Source organism: Mya arenaria, chromosome 10 (assembly GCF_026914265.1).
Source record: "Mya arenaria isolate MELC-2E11 chromosome 10, ASM2691426v1".
NCBI classification, from domain to species: domain Eukaryota; kingdom Metazoa; phylum Mollusca; class Bivalvia; order Myida; family Myidae; genus Mya; species Mya arenaria.
In genome coordinates this window covers 61,992,930-62,016,324 of record NC_069131.1, presented here as the reverse complement: position 1 = coordinate 62,016,324, position 23,395 = coordinate 61,992,930, and the positions used below count along the sequence as shown (strand labels likewise).

The 23,395-nt window shown below is 32.2% G+C and overlaps 1 protein-coding gene across 3 annotated transcripts in view; it reads left to right on the top strand.

The window, feature by feature from the left end:
- Positions 1-22,136, top strand: part of LOC128205171 (acetylcholine receptor subunit beta-like) — a 69,726-nt gene extending 47,590 nt beyond the window's left edge. For 2 of the 3 annotated variants that reach the window (XM_052906630.1, XM_052906632.1), the window contains exons 2-4: positions 18,540-18,750; positions 19,928-20,028; positions 20,383-22,136. In XM_052906630.1, coding sequence (XP_052762590.1) covers positions 18,540-18,750; positions 19,928-20,028; positions 20,383-20,872 — 802 coding nt within the window. In that variant the 3' untranslated portion in view covers positions 20,873-22,136. Of the gene's footprint in view, positions 1-12,341; positions 12,622-18,539; positions 18,751-19,927; positions 20,029-20,382 lie in introns of those variants that run through there. The other variant, XM_052906631.1, reaches the window with a different exon arrangement.
- The last annotated feature ends 1,259 nt before the right edge of the window (positions 22,137-23,395 follow it).

Below are 23,395 nucleotides of genomic sequence, written 5' to 3'. Positions count from 1 at the left end.
ATTAATGTCACTGATAACAAGTGTTTCTTTGCAGGCACTAACTAACAGTTGCACCATATTGGATAGCTTTCTTATACGTGCTTTATCTCAAATCGGAACGGGACCTAGTAGCATCGTGTAATAGTAGCGTGCGGATAAAACAGGACGCTATTTCGTTATCTGCATGCTACTTACTCACAGCTACGCTTGACATGTAGACATAAAACAGTTAATACATGTAAATGACACCGGGTTAAAAGCCGATATGTGTCTTATATATAGGCCAATGTTGAATAATAATGCATTTTAGTTGGAGGCTGACTTTTCTGTCGAATGTAAATCACTGCTTGTAATGAGATAAAAGATACCTCAATATATATGACATATCAAGTCAATTTTACAATGTATTACACATTGAAACATAACATTACTACTTTTAGTGCCTGTTTACATTTAAAAAAACATTTTCGTGGCAATTATCTTCTTTCCTTGTTTCGGAATTGTTGTGAATTGTTGTGAAAACTAAACCAATAAGCTGTCATAATAGTGATTGTTAACACAACCTCTTAGAATAATCTTAGCAAAAGTATTTTGACTTTGTCAGTCGATTTACCCGTTTTACTTCATACCCTTGACAAACTTATCTTGTGGAAATACCAAGCTTTAATAGGCTTTTTATGTCAAAGTACAATGTGAGTTTAGATGGATTTCTTTCCAACATGTCAGGGACGTTTTAACGCAAAATATTCCTTCAAGATTGCCAAGGCCATTGGCTGTTAGATTCGACATTTTAAAGTTAGACAAAAGGACAATGTATATAAATTAATTCCAGTTTGTACTTTTTCTAAATAATTTCACCTGAAATCGGCCTTGATATCACCGATTTTGACTCTTTCAAGGCAAGAAAGCATGTTTATAATATCCGTTTTCGTCATACTTTTAAATTATTTGTATGTTTACTACACATTAAACGCTTTCAAATCATACTTAAGGATATGAGATCACCAGGCATCTAGTATTCACATCATTATTCATTGGAAACATCACTTTCTTCATTCATCTATCAGTCCTGTTCTTTTTCGATAAAAACAGATGTTCAGATAAAGTGTCAAAACTTAGTTTGTTTATAAACTGGCGCTTTGGATATTTGTATCAAGTTCATCACTCCAAAATCAAGATATGTTTGTATGTTTTACCGAGTTATGGTTAACACCAGCTCATTTATCTGTGATATTTTTTTTTCAAACATTGAACTATGTAATGGGAGGTATTGTTATAACTATGTTTAAGTTTATGTAATACGATCAAATAAGAAGGAAGACGATTCCAATAAAGCAATAAAGAAATATATAATAAATTGAGTGTCTTGCTTTTGAAATTTGCTGAACTTGTGAACAACGTTTATTTGCTGTTAATTGTGGTTCATTTTTTACCAAAACAATACCTCCATCTAGGTGATTTGAACATAAATCTCTAAATGCAGAGTCAACTGAATACTGGACCTGCAAGTGTTTTAATCGCACCATGAATCGTCAACTATGTATTGAAACTGCAAACGCTTTTAAACAACAATATGAAACAATCACTCAATACCAACACGTTTTAATCGCAAAAGGCAGAATTATCTCACCATAAGTTTACTTAACGTTTGTTGATCGATAATGAACGCTGTAAAGGTACTGAAATGCAGGAAAATGTTTTCTATACTCTTCCCATTCAGGTCTATGATTTCCGATAATTGTTCAGCACCTGCAAACATACCTCTTAAAGAAAAATAATTTTTACATGCCGCATACATCAATGTATGACATGTGTTATGTTATCCCTGTCGTTTAAACAGTGTTTGCATTAGGCAGTAACGTTAAAAAGTTAACAAGGCGTTTGCAAACCACGAGAACTGTTTATCGACAACACATATTATTTAACAAATGAAAACACAAGCTCGCTGTAACTGTCGTAGGTGGCATTCTATTTTTGTTTCAACAATAATTTAGTCATATTTTATTTTCGATATTCACTCAAAGGAATGCAATTCAAACTGAATTGTTGACAGTTATGTGGTTGATGAATAAGGTTCTTTTAGTTGATTGTCTGTTAGTAATAACCAAAACAACCACAAACTGTTCTTTATACAAATGTTTACAATATAACTAAAATATCGATTTTTCAAACTATCTTGTCATCATTTATAATAATCAGATTTGAAACCAATACATGTAGCACAACAAGATCCTGTGAAGTTCACGTATAAGATAGATGAATGATAGCATACTAGAAGTCAAAACTAGTGATAAACCTGTTCCATCAGCTAGTTAGCGTTACAAGTTGTTCCTGAAAATACCTGTCCATGCAATACGCAGTAACTTACTCTCATATCTTCTTAGCCTTGTTCCACATAGGACATGAAATAGCTTAATACTACCTCGGGCTAAGCGTATCAAAGATCCTATGGAATAAGATATAAACACATCTTTTTGAACGATAAACATTGATGCGTTTGCGAAAATTGTTCTTGGCGTTGTAAATGAAGGAAGCAAACTGGAGTGAGAATTGTATTAGTCTACTTTAAAGTGACAAGTTCATTTCAGTTTAACTTTTCAGTCACAGACATAGGCTTCCTTATACGATTGCATGACCTGCAATCGCTTCCTGTCGGTGTAATGGATAATTCAATTTGTACAGTTTCTGTGCTGTTTGTTTTAGCAATTGGGTGAGTCAGCGTTATTTTTGTATGTAAAACATGTAATAATATCGGTAGTTTTGTCAACATACTCCAATATGCACTTGGTGTATGCATTATAATTGCTTATTACATAATATACGAACTATGATTATGTTCTCATTATTAACCTCTCATTTTTTATGTAAGCACTAATTATGAGATTGTGCATGGATGACCATGGCATTCGGTTAATGATTGCATTTTTGTGCAAATAATTGAGTAAGGTTCCTAGTGCAGAATTGTATAATGATCGACAAATTTCTCAGCTAAGCATGTAGCACGAACAACTCTCATTTCAAAAGCAAAATAGTGTTGTGTGTTGTGTTCTTACTTACGCATTAATCAACGCTGGTTGAATAGTTTTTCAGTATTGAATGTTAACAATCTTATCCTGCTTAAACAAATGCTCATAACGCTTTGCATAACGGTACAACAGAAGTAAATATTTAAAGTGAAATGGTTCAAATCAAGGATATTTGATTCAAAATGTACAAACTGTATCAATTACCATTAACATGATTAATGTGTCTAGCTTTTGTCGAGAATCTTTCGACCTTAATAGCTTTACAAGAAGTACTTTCTTTGAAACAGCTGCTATCGACATGTATTAATATCATTTTTGGCACACATTGAAGAAGGAATTGGTAACTTATCGAACACTTAGGGATCTAAGCTCAAAATTTATTACCCATATATAACGTTAGTAGTTGATTTATAAACAAACATAATTAATCAGGATTTCGATCAGGGTATTTTGTCTGTGACTTTGTTTTAACGTGATACGATAAATGTTTTGTATCCAATCAATTATAACATATGTTGAGTCGAAACAGTTCTCCTGGTAGACTAAGTATCGCAAACGTGTTTGTCCAAAAGTATATGTAAACGGAATCGAGGAGCGAAATAAAACAAATAGCGAACTTAGAATAATGGTAATTTAATAAGAACATAAAAGATGCACTCTAACTACCAAATAAGATTTACCACAATTAATAATATTGTTTTAATATTCCAAAAAGATGGTTACATGACAAAATCAATTATTCTTAAGAAGGATACCGACTTTAATTTGAAAGAAATGAGCATAAAACACGGTATTTCTACCTAAGTAGACCCCAAAAAACATTTTGGCATTCCCCAATCATTTAATATTTTTGCGCTGTCTGCTATTATATACACGGTTCCAATCTTCCATTTTTAGTAAGTAGTTCAAAGTAATTAAAGGCTTATTTAAGGTCATAATTAATGTTTGTTATACATTTGTATGTATTGATTTTGAAAAAGAGTGTCACTTTAAGAAAAATATTCAAGTCCAATAAGGCAATGGTTACCACAAGGGTTAATCATGCTATCTATTTATAACAATACCTCTGGGGAGAGGCGCAAAATTGTTGAAATAAGAGTATGGTTTGTGCACGTAAACTGGTTTAATCCCCCAGTAAATTTACATTTTACTAAATATCCTTGATAAACATACCTAGTTTATTTATATAGTATTTATCCACTGTGTTGTTTGTAGAGTTTTGTGCTGTTTATCCATGTTTCTTATTTTTGTTTTTTGTTTTTGTGTTCTATGTCTTTGGCGTTGACCTTGTGCCATTAAACGGGTTTTATGTTTAAACTTTTGGCTATTGAGCTTGTTTTTGTAGTTTTTTACATAAGTTTTAATGCATAACGGACACTTTAATAACGAGATACACATAGCGATACGAAATATCAAAGACAGACAATATATGCTCCAACATATTGTATTTACAACTGTTATGTATGTTCTCAGGTTAGTGTCTACAAGGGTGCTTGTTGAATAATCGGATAAGATAGAATAGTTCAGTATCTCTTTATATAAAAAGAAGTTTTGTGTTATCGAATACCAGTGTCCATGCAGTGTAGCTTGTTTTCGCACATGCCTTGTAGTATAATTTCTTAGTAAATTGGAAGAAAAGGATGTCCCAATCATTCTCAGAACTCTAGATTGACTCTCATAAACCTAACTATGACCAAATCACAGAGCAGTAATTGTGTTAAGACATAGAATCAGAACTCACCAAGTATATTTATATAAACCGTTGGTAAGCAGTATGATATTGTTATCAGATGAACTCATTTCTCGCACGCCAATGGTTTCTTTTGAAACAATGAGTTTTAGCTTCTTTAAGTATAAATTATTTAAGCAAAACCCCTTAATTTTACTAATCGAATGCAATTGCGATAATACACGAAATTGTATTTGTCCTGAAGGCTTTGATATCATGTGAAACATCACAAATGAGTTTCCTTTAACACAAATCTCTTTTAAATGAAGTCATTGTTTTAACGTATAAACGGCACTTTAGTCTTTCTGAATTCGTCTATGTTAGATAAATGTATTCGCCTTGTAAACATATCCGACACTCCGATACATAATTGATTATCTACTAAGGTGTGAGGGTGCCGTAGTATATTTCTGTGGCTTTTTAACGTGATATAATATTATTTTTGAAAGTAATGTCCCACAGTTAAATGTGTTAACCTCTTAAATACAGTGTTTTTTGTACGTAGTAAATATACGTCCTATATGCTGAAGAAGCGTAATTCGTTTCCATTAGTTGTCTTGAATACAAAATTTTCTAGTGTTTACAATAGGTCTTGAATCAACGATGAGCCTATTGCCTTTCCAGCAGTTGTCATAATACATTTATACATAATGCATACAAATCAAGCGTTTTCATAATTTGTCACTTTACTTTCTACCTGCAATAACCCTATAGCCTAGTTACAGTTGTCATAATAACTTCTAGATTAGCCATAACCCAATAACCCTTCTATACATATATTTATCGGAAGTATAACCTTTTAGAAATAATGAATAATTGAATAAATCGTAAACAAAGCCTGCTGGAATTTGCAATATTAATTGGAGTTGTTGAAAATAGATATGTTTTTTATGCTCCATTAGTTACACTTGTAATTTACTAGCAAATTCAAAATTGTTGTACTATAATACGTGATACTAAGATAGTAGTAAATCAATTTTCAGTTCATGAAAATATGTGTCGAAAGTCTATGAAACACATTTCCAACAACCAGCAATGAAATACTCGAAGTTATTTCTTTATAAAAAACACATTATCATGTTGCCATGTTCAACTTAATTTAGACCTGTTTAATAAATGTTTGAAGAGAATCATAAATTACAATGGGACACGGACAGTTTATTGACAGGAAGAGATTAACATTAAATTTTGACCATTATTCTCCCACCTTAGATAAGTAGATCCAATAATTTAACCATGCTAGAACTTCTTATCTTGCTCACGGACGAAGATAAAATGCCCGTATGGAACTCCTATTTAATGTACACTGCATTGTAATTAACTCCCTTGTTGAAGACTGTCGTTTGTAGCATTATGGAAACCTTGTCTTGTGGCAATATTTAGGACACTTATTAATTATTTCTCGCTTCAAATGTTACCATAAAAATGTTTTTACGCACCTTTCAAGAAATAACACTTCACTCCCCTTAGAACTATTTAAAGACCGATTTGACTTTTAACATAATCTGAATCACTGCGCGCATATCCATGACAACCACGCATATCCATACGCAATAATTTCTACTAAGCACAAAAGAGTTCCAGCAAAAAAATACATTTTTACTTAATTTTGAATAACTGAGGTGGGAGAAAAAGCATCTACCATAGCCGCTCGTGTAAGATAGGTTCATCCTGACCCTCGCGCAGGGTGAAACCTCGTTTCCGAAAAATACCCTACGCTCGGGTCGGGATGAACCTATCTTACACTCTCGGCCATAGAAGATACTTATATTCTGCTTCTATATCTACATGCATTTATAGGGTAATTGCACTCAGGTGACGATTTTATGTCAATATAAAGTTATTGTCTATTTGATACGTATCTCAATTTACATTTTGTCTATCTACCACAAGTAATCTAAAGCACATTACAATACCTTCTATTCAAAATTTTGCAAAGTAAAATAGTGCCATTGTCTGTTTTATGGTCTCTCCATTTCAGCACTATTTAGCATCTAACGAACTGTGTTATTGTAACGTAAAAATGCGGAAATGAAGAATTAGTGCTTTTGTTGTAAAATGTGGAATAAAAACAGATTCCTTCCGTCAATAAAAATATGCAATAAAATGAACATTTCTCCATGTCTTTCGTTTTGGAATAAACATTCCATAAACATAAGCCGTTGATATTTATACAGTCCTCCATAATTCTGTCAAAATTAAAATAACATAGTAATTTATGTGATTTTTTTCTTCCACGCATTCTATAGGCTTATTATTTAAGATTGAAAGCAATTACATTAAGCAGACGAATGTCTTTACATTTCATATTCTAAATGCAATGTATGTTTTTTTGGTTCTGTTAAATCTCCTTTACCTATAGTTTTTTGCTTTTTTATGGTTGTGTGTCAGTAGATATGATAATTATATGTCGAAATAAAATTGCTTTTACTTCAATAATTTAATGTGCAATTTTAGGTCCATTTGTTTTGTTTTTTATTTCGATGCTTTCAGTTTCATTGTTTACCAATTAACTTATACCCTACTTATATTAATGTTTTTACTGCGCGTCATCTGTCCATTAAATTGCATCAATAGAAAATAGGAATCATAATAAACAACTTTTAAAGGGTGCTTACAGCGTGTATTTTGTAAAGTGACTGTTCTTTACAAAATGATATTTATGGGTATGTCAGTCGTATTTATATTTTGATATTTTAGTTTCACTACGGCTATTGATATTTCTGAACCGCTGGGTACAATTGTCAGTTTAATCGTGTCACGATTCTGTTTACAACTTTCGACTGTTATTCGTAAACTGTTAAGATATGTATGACCTGTCCATTATAAAGGCACCATGCTACTTTTGTGTATTATTTTAAATCTATTTTAAGAACCAAATAGGGATTAATATCAAGTGCGTACGTATCACTCATAGTTGTTTTTATTGAATACATTGAATATGTACAATTATATTTATAAAAGGATTATAGCTTGCGGGCCAAAGCTCATATTATAGAGTAATTAAAAATAAAAACATAAAAAATACGTTTTACAATAGCTTGAAAGTGGCATATATGAGTGATAAACATTGAACTACTTACTAAATAATACATTTATGGGAAATATTGATAACTGATAACAAGATTGCAATCGTGTATTTGATAGTTGAAAACGCACAAATACAAAATGACTGGCGTGTCTTTAAAGATTTACAGTGATCAACTATTGTCCCATAAGGCAGAAAGTCGAGTTATCGGCACCTCTTTTTCAAATTAAACACGGTAACCTTATAAAACACATTGTTTTAGATATTTATTCATCTTTTTTCTGGAAATTAAACAATACTATCAATTGCGACACATCATTATTTGGGAGTAAGAGTGCATCTTAAATGAAATTAAAGAAATGTATGCCACTTGCCGACCTAGAAATTCTTGCATATCAAAGGAATTCAACGTTTTATTTATATCTGGGCAAGGCAGAGAAAGATTTTTCGTTTAATGCTTCGTTAATTCAAGACATTGTGTGTAAACAAGATTATACAATCATGTCTCAAAACAACTCTGTCGTTTATTGCTCTACTGACATAACTGGGCAATGTTATGTTTATTTTGTGTCAAACCAATTCCTTAACATTGAGGATAATTGCGCTCTAATTCCCAAATCATCGAGTACAATTATAGCAGAAACACATCATCAGTAAAGTACTTGCTGTACAAGAACAACAACTTCTCTAAGGTGCAAAACTAGCCCGGATGTCTGATCTAGTTCATAAAGTATTTTTGCCATTTCACAAATGTAACAAAATAAAGTGTTATTGCAGACACTAACTAGTAGTTGTACAATAGTTTTTTCATCGCTGCATTTTCATATCAAATCGGTAACCAGTTGTATCGTAATATATGTACCATCCTGATAGATTTAAACGATTATTAACGCTATTTTATTTTTCGCACACCACTTACTGCACGGCATTTACTACAGCCAACCCTCGTTATTGCAAGTACACATAAGTCGCACGTTCGCGCTTGTTACAAAATATCATTCTAAATCTAGCTGATGAAGTCAAATACTCAGAAAGTCGTGTACATTTACTAGACGTCATATTCTCCTGCCAATTGTCACGAAACTGAGATAAACACTGATATACACATGTCCTATGTTGACAGAAATAATAGATATCCATGCAAAACGCCGAAAGAAATGCGTGTCTGTGTTGAGACCTAAGTTTCGGATTAAAGGAAGGCCCAGGTTACTAAAAAAATAAACATTTTTAAAACTTAGGGGCAACATGTAAGCTCACCTTTAAAAATTGTGATTTTGATCTTTGTCCGATTAAAACTAGGTCATTAGTTCAAACTTTTGTAAAACCTTCTACATAATAAGGACACATTGCCAGAGACGTATATGCACGGGTTCTAAGTCAAGTTTAAATACTTTCGGTCAAAACGTATTGTAAACATTCAAAATCTTTTTTTTTTTCAATTCTACATAGAGACTTTTTTGCATCTAATGTTAATCTCTGCTTGTCAAGTAATGAATTCCTAACTACCTCCACCGTTTGGTCTGATCGGGTCATTCAAACAATATTAAAGTCGGTAAAACATAAGAAATAATTGTATAAAACTACCTTATGTGCCGAAATCCTGCCAATTACCTTAAATCGATTTGTAGGACTTGGTGTGAAACGTAAGCCAAGGAGCAATAATAATATAGATTGTGAATACTACCACTTTAAGTAACCTAAGCGAAACTTCAAAAACAAAAAATATCGAATGTGTTGAACTTTAAAGTCGACCTTAACATTGTACTTTATATCTTAGACATTTTATATCGTATGTGCTTAAATTGACTGTTTATGCTCAATATATTTACATCCGTACTTGATTTTCTGAACAATAAAAATTGAGTTCATTTTTAATGAACCGGTCAACCTTTCGTGACCTTTGTAGGCTGAGTTTGGCAAGAATGCAACGCTCTGATTGGCCGCTGGTGAATCACCGTGCGTAGTGATCTTACTACGATCTTCTTTATTGCTAAATACAGCAGGGCACATGTTCTGTTGAATGCCGGCTTGTTTACATGCTTCTTTTGATGTTTTACGAAATATTTAAATAAAAGACTTTTTCTAGAAATATCATTTGAAAAATGCTTGATTTTGCATTTGATAACGAAAGAACACACATTGAACAAATAATAAAATCAAATAAAAATCGACGCGGTTTTTACTACGGTTCGTCTTCAACAACTGTCAAAACAAACATGGCTGATGATTCTGAGTTCGGCGATTTCTTTCTAAGACAAATATATGATCTATTATCGGATTTAGACAATGAATATCTTTCTACGATAAAATTAGGCGATATCGTCGTCTGCATTTAAATACATGAAATGATACGAGTCTGTCAAAGTGTCAAGTATTTTCGCGAGTTCGAACAAACGTCTTAATATGACCAATTTGAGAAGAATAGCACATCACAACATTTCAATATCTTTGCAAAAGTTTAAAGACAAGAACAATGAAATTATGACGTTATAATTACCTTGAACTGGATCTACATTAAATCACCATGACCACATTTGTATGCCCACTCACATGGGTCATGCATATGTAAAACATGAGTTAAAATGTATCGAAAATACTTTTGGTTAAAATAAACATATAACAACAAAAATCATTATTACCTCCACATATTTTACAGAAACTACCAGATGATTAAAAGAAAAATCTTTCACTATATTTTTTTCTGCAAATTACTTATGGACTATTTATTATGCGAAGGATAAAAAAACACCAAGGGCGATAAGTGCTCTTACCATTTACATTCGATCTACACGTTTTGTTCCATATGCAAAATCGCGGCCGAGCGTTCATACTGCATGAACGCACAAAAAATGAGAATCAATCCTTGAAACAATGCTTGGTTAAATGGCTATTATTTTAGTATAATGGATGTTTCACAGCAAAACATTTCTTCAAGTTAAAACAATAAACTAAGGTATATTCGTATACGTTCATTATTTTATTGAGCCATTAACGACAACGTTTAAAATTGATGTCTGGCGACGCCATTTTATTTTAATATCATTTGAAAGAGAATTAGTTACTGATAACTGGAGTGTAAAGTTAACTGAAGGTACATTATAGAATGCCTTATTTCATGCTTTTTTGTAATTGTTGAAAGCCAAAACACAGTATTTTTGATAATTCCTCATATTCTTTCTCAACTCATCAAATCCTTAAAAACGCTCCAAAAATCCTATGGAGTCACAAGGCATTCAAAAGTGTACACTGGATACATTATATTGAAAGCGTTGCATTCATTTATCGTTTCTATTTAATTAATTCTTAGAGTTTGCTTTTTCGTAAAAAAGTATGTTCAGATAACGTGTCAACTTTGATAAACATAGTTTGTCTAGAAAATGGCAGGTTGAACATATAAAACATCATTTTAGATTTAAGGCTTGTGTTTTAATTTGAGACGATTTATGGTTAAGACTTAATCATATTTTGATCTTGTCTTATTAACGATTTAATTGCATATGATGGTTTTTGTTTAGATACATTAAGTGCATTTTAAGTGCAATTCATTTCCAGACTCTACCGATAGAAGCTCACTTACTCAAAATCGTTTGCATAATTGACTACCGGCATAGTTTGAAATATTTAAACAAACGATTTTGGAACATGTTTAACAACTATTAATTGCATCGGAAACGATCCACACCCGTAAAGGAAGAAGTCAAAACGAGTCATTTTTAATGGAGACTCACAGCTCAGTTGTTGTTCTGCGTGTATATTTAAATTTAAGAATATTCGCATAATCTTGCGATTTCTGCATTTATATTTTGTAGTATTTTTTTTGATACATGTTTGTTTTGGGATCTTATTCATTGATAATAATACTCATTTTTGTTCCTGGTAATGCAGCTTAGACGTGTAAATAATAAAACTAAGGAAGCAACTTCTTTCACTTTACAATACAATGTTTTCTTTCGATTTCAGTTATTTATATTCATCATGTTCATCATACGCAACGCAATTATTGTCTAAATATAATTAAACAAAAAAAAAAACATGTTGGTTATATTAGTTTCAAGGGGCTCCTTAACGGTTTAAAGTTTTGACATTGAATAAAATAGTTTCGATTAAAATGTGAAGACAACACGTATTTAAACACAAAACGCCATCAAAAGTTCCAAAAACATATTTATTGTAAATAAAATATGCCTCTTTTTACGCGCTATTTACCGACATGCTTTAGTAACGCTATTGAACATTGAATTATGCATCGATTGGTAAAAAAATGTTCAAATGTGTATCTAAAACTTAATGTTTGATTCAGCAAGTTTAATTGACGTTTACTGTAGTTTTGTTCATAAGATAAAGCTAACAGTACATATTAATCACTATTAATCACTGCTTACCTTGGAGTGTTGTACTTTAATTAAGATAAATGATTAACCACGAGTTCGAAGGGCTATGAATTTTATTTTTTGTAACGATTCACTTGCAAACAAAAGGTAAACTTTGGCTTGACAATTACTGCGAACATTTTATGAATGATCATAACCTGAGAAACAACTCTTATACCAGTTGGCAAATATTACAGAGATTGCATGATTATCAGATATGTTTATAATAGGCCTGGAGAAAGTAAATTACTTGGCATTTTGTGGTGTAAATAATTTTGCATGTAATAGTTTGATTTACGCGCCTGTTGCCAGGTCTCTGTGGTGGAGCGATCCAGATTTTGATAGCTTGAAACTATTCTAGGAACACTCTTTGAGCAGGATTTACTAGTTGTGTTTCAGATTGTGTTAACGAAAAGTGTAAATTTCTCTGGAGATAATGGAAACACAATATTATGTTTTTCTTTTGACATTACCAATGCTTGTGATTGGGTAAGTGAAGACATTTAAAAGTTATAGATTAAGATAAGTAAATTAACATCTTTGCAGTATCAAGAATAAAAATATCCGATGTAAAATAATGTAATACAATTGGCATGTTTTGTGACCCTATAATAGTTTGTTATCATGTCGAAGGGTTTAATGTGTGGATAAATAATATACAGATTTGTTACCGAAGACAATAATTTAGACAAGCTTACTTACCTTGAACGATCGCCATATGTGTCATTTTAGTCGCAGTTTTACTGAAATAAAAAACAAAATAAAAATTACAAGCTGCACTAACTTTGTCTTTTTTTCGGTCACTTTTTTAAATTTAGTTATCGGCAAGAAATTCAATTTACAATGATTTCAAAATGTATATATATAGGATTACCAGGTATTTAGATTTAGCATTATTTCAAATGGTCCACTGACATGAGAAGCCTATTTGTATATCGAATATCTTGACTTGGCTTAAGGTTTTATTACCCTTGGTTAACATGCACTTCATGTAGCAGAAATCACAAAATGGATTATGTTAAAATGGAAGATAATTGGTTCAATTTATTTTGCAGCACGATTTTCTTTTTTAATATATCAAGAAATGGTTGTAGATTACGAGTGTGCAATATGCTCAATTTAGAATAATGCAAAAATTCAACCCTTTAACTACCTTAGTGTTTGATGTTTTATTTTTTCTACTGACCATTACTTTGTCTAAGGTTGAAGGCTATTTTGGATTTGAAAATTGAATAGCCTTCAACTTTATTGTTCCTGATACCAATTTAACCATACACAATGAAAAGAAAATACACGGGAAAGTAATTATATGAAACACTACAGAAGCAAGCTCAGTAGCAAAGACAAAAGATGTTGTGATCTTGTTTAATTATCTAACAGAAAGACTAAAAAAGACACTAACAAAAACGTTTCAATAAAATCCGGAGAAAAACTATTTTCAGGTAAATGCCGTATCAATGACTGGTCATATATATCAGCTACATTCTAATCACGAACTTATGCTTAAGTCATGTACATGAACAGTAGCAATTTTAATAACAAACACATTTTCTTGCTAGCAGTGGCGTTAACAGGGCACCTTATAATCTTTCAACCCTGCATGGTATTGTAATCATGCGCCGGGATTGATAATAACCAACTGGTGTTGTACCTCACCTGTGAAATATGTCGTTCACATGGAAGCAAGTTTGAAGAATTGATTATAGAAAATATTAACACTAATGCATAGTGGAGGGATGGTCTGTACGACACACGCATATGCAAACACGAGTGTCGATCAAATGTTTCTTAATATCTGTTTTACTGAATAAACTTAAATATTTCATCGTGATCCGATTTATTATTGCTTTGGTATTTTTTGTCGTTTTGTTATTGCTGGTAATGAAATATCTACGGCATCTCACACCAATTCGGAACTGACTACCCAGTGTCAAATGCCTTTTTTTCCTTTTTTAACACTTGACAGTAAAGCAAAGCAGGGTTGTACCATCTCAGTCCATTGATCAATTTCTTTCTTATTAACATGTTTTGAAACAGAATTGTTTATGATTATGAAACAAACTTACTGAACATGCTGGATGTACTTGATCTATTTTTTATTTACAATTTAATATTGTTTGTGCTCCTACACCGGATGTGTTCGATACATTATGGTTACTTTCATTTCTATAAAAAAAAATCTTATAAGGAACGCTCAGTTTTTATCATAAAAGTGTTACTTTCATCTCAAATATTGTGTTGGGATCGTGAAACACCAGACAGACACTAGTGTTATTTCGAGTGCAAATGGGGAAATTGGATATAAAATATGCAGCAAAATGATTGCGTGGGATCTAGCCTCTTTATTTTAAATTACGATTGATAACAAATAAATTTGCATAATGTGTTTCCATTAGACCTAGTTTAACGATAACCTAGTTTCTCAAACGCCGCAGCATTCATTCATTTTTTAAAGCGTTGTTGTTTATTTGAAATTAACCAAGTTTACATCGTATCATGCGCATGATTATATACAATGGTTAGGTCTGGTTATATCACGTAGGAGGGTTGGCTCTGAGAACAGGGCCTTTAACCAGCATCACTAGTTTTGCGAAAAACACATGAACGTTGTAGTTTGCATCCAAAAACTTTGACAAAACGTTAAAATTATATGATGAACTTCGGTTGAAATTATGACGATGCAAACTACAGGGAAAATCCGAGAACAATCCAAGAAGTCAATCAGTTCAGACACTATTTAAATGCTCAAAGCTAAGCCTAACTGACACTACCGAAATATTATTTTCAAAACTGTTGGGTACAACGCATTGAAAGGGTCAACAAAATAAGTTTCCTTTTATTGATATGATCAGATATTTTATCACAATACTGTTCACTTTGTTTGGTGAAGTGTCGGCCTATAAACCTGTTTTCTCAACAGCATAAGACAACCTTCTCACCTAAGATCATGCTAGACTGATAATGATGTTTTAGACTTGTTTCAACAAAGGTTTTTGAACTAGAAAAGCTTAAACCAAACTAATACTGTCTACTACAAGTGTGTTGTCAAGCTCATAGAACAATTCATCTTGAAGCCATACATTTTCGGTGACAAAGATGTGCTGCTTGATTCAGTTACTGTACCAATTATATCTATAGTATGAACAATAAATAAGACATTATACTTGATCACCTGGCATAGCTTGTAACGGTTGTAAAATAGTCATTACACATTTAATCATATTACACCTGTGTGATATAATTTGACATTGACGTCATTTCGCCCTACTAATTTGGCGTGAATTTTCTTACCGAAAACAATAATAAAATTTCATTTTCAGGTGACATGTGCCATATGATAACTAATTGTCTTGCAGTTGTTTCCATTTAAAACAAGATTGTTTGAGCCTCGGTCCAATTCTTAATCCCGCCAAAATCTCTTTTAAAATCGTTACCTAACTCGTTTAAAATTTGTTTGTATTGAATAGAAACAAAAGGTAATATTTGGTACATATATCTTTATTTATATTTAAATTGTACGTTACAAAGTTTAGTAGCATTTCTTATATTATAGCCACAAGCTTGCCTATATTGACATGGGTGTCAGGTTGATTCCCTTGGTCGTGGGGATAAAAAAAGATCCAACTAGAATTTATAGCGAGCTTACGTAATATCCATTTTCATTATTATCCACCGAACCTTTTAATGAACAGTGATATACATTCCTATAACATTATACTTCAAAAAGGCGTAAAATGACAAGCATGCAGTACTTGTATTTGCACCAAAATTATGCTAATTTACGGGCGTTGACTTGAACGGAGCATTTGAACCTAATTTTCTACTTATATTCTACCGTATGCAGTAATGATTGCCGCACAAATGATTTGGGAACGTTAAAAAATATATTGGCTATTTTCTAGCATATAAAAGCTAGACAAAAATTGTTGGTAATTACCTTCCTGACAACGCGTTGCAGTTGTTGTGAAAGCTGAGCCAACAAGCTATCAAAATGTTATTGTTTGCTTGATTGAAGCTTACTATATTTAGAATAAGTGAAAAGTGATTTAGGAATGCAACAATATGAGAATCTATTTCTAGCATGTTATAGCGAGACAGAAAGTTCCCGACAGCCTGTTGCAGTTGTTATGAAAGCTGGGGCAATAGGCTATCGAAATATTATTGTTCCCTTGAAGATTTCTTAATTTAGAATGACCTTAGTAAAATTGTGTCAAAAACGAGTATGTTTGCCCTGTTGCAACTCACCTGTCATTTGTAATTATACAGTAGTGTTACGTAATTTGTGGTACGAAAATGATATGTTCAGTTTATTTGCTTAAAATACTCTCATATAGATTGCAAATTGCACACTTTTGGAGATATGCTTTCCTAGGCTGAACGCACGTAGTACCAATCGTTAATCCAGTAGTTTTACATCCTCAAGCATTGAATGGTACACTCACACTTGTCCTTTCGCTGCCAGATCGTTCTTCTCCGCAGTTAAACATAGTTTTTCTCTCACTCAAATCATTAACCTCGAACCTCGACCTTTGTCAACATTTATATAACACAGATATGTTTTGTTTCTGGGCCTTCCCTTATAGTTTTGTATTGTAAAGATATTCATATAAAGTTTCTTGACAAGTCCTTAAGTGTAGACATCAATCTGGTGTTGTATTTTATGTATTTTGCAATGTATATTCGTTTCATAATATTTAGCTCGAAAAATAGTTTTTCACCCGTTTAGTTGGGTTCAAAGTATACACACATAAATACGTCATTTAATTTAGACTAATGACATGTTTCACTTTTAATGCCGTGATTGTTTATTAAAAAGAAAAAAACTTCACACAAATAAGTGGTTTTGATTGGGTCCACTGAGAACAGAAATATTATACTATCAAAGAGTGTAGTCATAGAAAAGTGTTTAAAACCTTTACATCGCCTATATGAAGTTCCTTTTGAGTCAATTCATGACAATACAGATTTTATGTTACCAGATGAAGTGTCAGAAGAATATTTTGTCAGCGTTTGTTTATAAGCCTGTGGCCGATATATCTTACCTTTCTGGTAAATGGTTTCAGAATATAAAAAAGTATCTAGGGAGGAGCAAGGAAAAGATTCCTTAAACGATGAACTGGAAGTTAGAAAGCTCAATAGTTGTATAGAAATATTGAGTTCATTTCATTTTCAAACATGCAGTTTGGCTATAGTGAGTAATGAAAAAAAACTTTACGCTGTAATAGGAATGTACAGCAAATAATTCAGGACAAACAGAACTACTGTAGCTGTTAGATGAATAAAAATGTAAAACAAAAAACCATACACTTTCAAATAAAAAAATGACTTTACGACTCTTATAAAGCCAGACAGATATGCTTACAAGTTGTAGAGCTTGTAACTTGTATCAATATGACGATCTGTTGGAAGACTTTCTTTCCCAATAAATGTAACTTTTACAGTTATCTTCCTGATGTATGTGTTTTGACGTATTTACACCTTGATTATTGCTAAAGCTCTCAGCAAGGTAATCGTGTTCATGCAATTTCCAGTCTCTTCAAAGATAAGACTCCAATACAATTCCGAGGTACCCAATCTATTTAAAACGAAATTTCTCGCTACTTAAGCGGTAGGGATCATAAATTCGATGAAACTGTCGTTGCAGATGACGCTAAAGTAGACAATGCAAGCAAGCAATGGCATACAAGGGAAGTGAGGTTATGGTTGGTTGTGGGAGAGAAGACTTTGTAACATTTGTTTTGAACCAATAAATGTTCTTGCATTATGAGCAAGAATAATTTGTGGATTCTCGTGAAATCTGTCACTGTTCATGATGAAATGCACATTTATATGTATATAAACATTTCTGCACTTGTAATTATATTGCTCCGCACAAAAACTCATACGTATATTTGTATACAAATGCAATAACCTATACTTTTATCTGCCAGCTTCGTTGGAAGCCAGCTGGGTAACGTAAATCTACATAATCATTTGTATTAGCACTCGACAGTAATATGTCTGATCTTAATGTTTTGTCGTATTTACACCTGGTTCATTTCTTATGTTCAGTAGGGTAAATGCAATTATAAGACTCGTAAAAGATAATATCCAATCATATGCTGAAGATAGTAGTTACATTATTAAAAATGTGCTTAATTGCAAACATATTTAAATACAAGTATATGATAAGATATGATATTCAAGAAATCGGTTGACGTGGGGAAATCAACAGATGTTTTCAACCGTATGCTGGAAACCAGATGTATGTGGTAGATTTAGAACTGTATATGTGCGTCGCCTTAAACACTTCATAACCTATGTTGAACCCATGCCCAATTTAACATATATTGTATATGAACTATGCTGGCTCATCAATGCGGAAAAAATAAACTACAATTCTTAATTAACTGTTGTTGTTTTTTCAGGGCTAAAGTTAAAACTACTCCAAACCCCAACACATATGTAGAAGAGGCAATACAGATATTCAATACCATCTTTCACAAGTACGATCTGAACGTTCCCCCTCGGAAGAACTTTCCTGACCCCCTGTGGCTTGGGGTCAATGTGCACGTCAGCCACGTGACTAGTCTTAACCTAATTGAGCAATCCCTCGAATCGACTATTGACCTTGAGCTAGTAAGTCAGTTTTATTGTTATGTATGATCTTCTAATGTCAATATGAATCAAATTGTTAAAATTAAAGATGGAAATCAGATATGTGTCCAGTAGAAAGAATTCAATCAGATATAATCCAACTTTGATATCATATTAACGTATATGTGATCTTGTCTGCAAATACGATCCTTTTGAGACATTTATGTTTACAACAAACTCAAATTTTAACCAAAAAAGGGTTTACAAAAAGGATAACAACAGAAACTCATAAAAATTAGTCAATTCAAATTCAAGAACCTTTTGGAAAATATGTAAACAAAAGGATTGCCTGCTTATGATTCACGAAATCTCGCACGAAATAAAACGTGACTTTTCTTCCGCTTGACTAATTTTGGCTGATGACGTCATAAATCACCATAGCTCAAATTTATGCGAACGAAAGTCAGACCAATCATCTTGATAATATGTTTACTACGCAAATGTTTGCATTATGTTTCTCCTTTACGCGTACATGTACATAAATACATGTAAATTTGAATTTACGTGTATGCACAAAATAGATTTTTAATATCCATTATGTATTTTTTTTTATCATAAAGGGGTTCGCTCATTGTTTTTTAAAATGGTTTGTAAAATGTACATTTTATATAACTTCATAAAGTTGAGCAAATAATTAGGAGAGTTAACACTAAGATACTGACAGTTTAAACTTTCCAGCAAATGAGGATATTTTCTCAAATATCGTCTTTGACTACAACAATTTTCAAAGGGTTAATAACGGCTTTCATCGATTTCGTTGTTGCGTGATAGGTTGATTTACAATATAATGTGATGTAATCAATGTATTATTGTAAGGTCAAAATATATATCTCTTTTGTATCAGTGGTACCCCACTGCACTCATAATATTGTTTTATACTTTATTTGTTTGTTTGTTTTTTTGCAATTTCGATATCATAATGTTAAATAATGATAAAATAATTGTTTTCATCTGCTTGACCGAGGACCCTAATTGTTGATCCGAAAGCACGAGTTCCTTTAAGCGATTTTTTAAAAGTATGTATTGTAGACTATTATTTATCTTCACGGTTAGGGCCTTGAAAGGTGTGCATCTAAACGGGGTCATCGTGATTAGTTTAGTTATTTGGGTTGTTGACTGTAGTTTCCTTTGTTTTATTATCTTTGTTTTTACCTCGCAGACATGGGATGATAACAGGCTAGGCTGGTACCCACAAAATGTGTATGAAATCGCCGTGAATAAAGACACCATTTGGGTTCCCGACATATCTATTGACAATGCGTGAGTGCTAATTTACATTCGTTTCGTTTAAGGACACTACATGGTTGTAAACGTTTAATTGTTTGATATGCTTAAACTCAGTATAAACATGTTCACTTTGCCTCTTTCTATCCAAGGAACATACTCAAGGGTGATTGAACCTTTTTCAAATTTGGTTATAAGTAACTGTTATAGGTCTTTATAATCGACTTAAATATATCAAAACATACAAAAAAGTATGTAAACTAAGAATAAAAACAATAAATAATATATTAAGTAAAAATGTCGATTGACGTTTCTGAAAAATGTTCTTCTTAAACTTTTGAGTTGATGTTATTTTGATGTGAACAATAATACTTAACGTATCCCTTTTAGAATTGACGTGCCTGCTTTAATAGACGACCCTCGTGTTGTCATCAAACATGAAGGAAGAATGTATTGGCATCGCCGCTTCAAAATAAAAACATCTTGTGTCACAAATGCAACCGCGTTGACAGATGATTGCGAGATTGTGATTGGCTCAAATCTGCTGAATGATCGCGTTGTTGATTTTAAGATGAATGACTCATCATGTGACCCGAGTCAGGCTGTAACGTCACACGAGTTAAGAATTGATGACGTCACTGTGGAAAAACGCGGGGAGAGGAGATGGTTGAAGGATAATGTTACCTTTCCAGAGTATGTATGCACTCTAAGGTTGACACGGACTGGATGCTGCTCAAATGGAGGGGATTCCGGGGAAACCAGTTACTTTCTTGGATCAAATAATGACAATACTAATGGTGGAGCTAGAGATCAAATAACGAAATTCGTTCTTGCATTGTTCACTTTACTAAGCATGAAATTGCGTATAATGTTGGTTTAGGAGTGTATGATGTTAGTACTATAGTGATCTAGTTATATTTTGTCTATGTAGACAATCTAAGGCATCCAATGCAATACTAAATTTTAATTAAAGAATAACAAGTATATGATTTTTGCAAGCGCAATTTTAAACATCATATTGTAATATATAATAATATTGTTTGTTCACTTTTTGATGTATTGCAATAGTTTTCTACTTATTTTCTTAAAAGATGAGAAAATGATGAAATTCTGTCAATATCTGAGATATGTGTCAAGTGAAAACAGGTTTTTTACTACAAAATGTATTAAACCTAGGGGTTTGTTGTTAATGTCAGGTGAATTATTAAATACGGTTATGACAAACATGAATTTTTAATCGTTTTAATTTCATTATCAACCTATTAAATTGTTTAATAAATTGTGCAGCAGAATAAGTGTTAAACTTTTTTCGAAAAAGGTATATAATTAAGGAAAGCTATTGTTTCTGGTACCGCACAAAATATATTAAAGTAAAGCACTTCGTACATCGTACAAATTATAAATGTATGGCATTAATTAAACTATAAAATGCAATTATCCATGCTCATGAGAAACATATTCATCGATACTTACTTTTTGTACTTATTAAAATGATATGTACTCAGTAGATAAAGTGCCTTATTAACGTTTCTGCTCAATTTATACTAGTACTATTTTACATTCAAAATATGTGTACATGTTGTCAATGTGTGTCAAATACATGTGGCTATAGTAACATACTGTCAAAGACTTTGAATAACTTGAGAACTCTTTGTAGCTATTGTAGTTCTTGAATGTGTGTGTGCAATAACCGATGCAGATAGTGCATCAGCTTTTTGTAGTGTCATGTCGTTATATACTTGGTTTTGGACAATTGTTGATGTAAATGTGTTTAGAATGAATGGAACTAATAACAGTGTCCATGTTTCATGACTTTTAATGCCTAAAAAACTTTCACTTAAATTGGAAATATTTGACAAATATAGATATATTTTTTAAGCAAAACCTTCAGATTTTAGTCTTGTTATACGCATACGATATATAAGATTGACAAAACGTTGCATTAATTTCATTTTTTTTTAATTTTGTAACATATTCAAAGACAAATTAGTTGTCAGCTGTATTATGAAGTTGTAAAAAAACCATAGTAGCTGTATCGAAAAGATATTTGATAAGAGGTGATTTCGTATGTATGTGTGAATGCGTTACATTTTATATATGTTAAATGAGTGATATCATTATATCCAAAGAATTTCTTAAACCAGTGTTGTGTCATTTGTTGTACCCTAATGAAAGTGTTTCGTCAACTCCAATTTTGTATTTACTCATCTGGATATCAAGATGCGTCGCAAGCGTAATATTTCTGTTTTAGAAAGTGTAACCACGCGATAAACAAGAGTTTTCAGCTACGCATTCTGCATCCAAATAGAAGCATGACATAATTCATGCATAACAAAGTATTTCTTTGAATAATTGTTGCAATAATAGTTTAGATCAATATCGTTTGAACACATCTTTACGTCACTTAAGTGCTTTGATTTTCATAAAGATAACACTTAAATAGAGGTAATTCCACGATGTTTACATGATATGGGTGTTTTCATAATGTGCGATCAATTTGATTTTTACTATCCAAACATACAATCTTGAAAACGCATGGTTGTTATGATAACACGTTTGGGTAATGGATCGCGAAGAAAATCAAAGATTTTGCGAAGATATTGTCTTCTACACCATGTAAATGTTTTCTGTTTAGATCTTCTCTTGTTTAATGTCGAATTTATCGCTTGATCTACTTATTGCAAAATGGTACAGATGGAGTCTTTTAAATAAATATATGAAGAAAATAAAAACACTTGGTGATAACACTGATGAAATATAGCCATCAAAACCAACAGGGTTTAACGGGAAATAGACATTTCCAGCACATTCAGTTAACAAAATCAGTTTACAAACCGGTTTACGCCCAAGCAGACAAGTGTATTAAACGGGCTACATTATACTCATTTTTATAAGATTGCACTTAAAGCAATTTAATTTATTAATATTCATTACTGGGTAAATATTTACCAATCAATAAATATTTTGACTTACTTTAACCAAACCCAGAATTTAAACAGGTTTATATAATTGACTGCTGGCGTATTATTTCCTGTTATCATTCGAATGAAGGTTTGAAAGTTAACCGTATTATTCTGTCCTAATCCTATGCTTTTATTGCATAAAAATGGTTGATATCGCTAATTGTGAAAGAAATGACTTTTTGCTGCTTGGCTTGTTTGAGTATTTTACACAAAATTAATCTTATTAAAATAGAACGAGGACGTCGCTTAGACATCACATGCTAGTATGTCTTATTTAACGTAACATTGGGCCTAATGTTCCGAATTGTTTAACAATTAACAAAGATACTAGTATCTGCATTGTTGATTTTCAATTGTTACTCCTCTTTTATGTTTAGTTTTCACATTTACTTAAGTGTAAAGTATTTAAGGACACAAAGGTGAACTGCATTACCTGATTC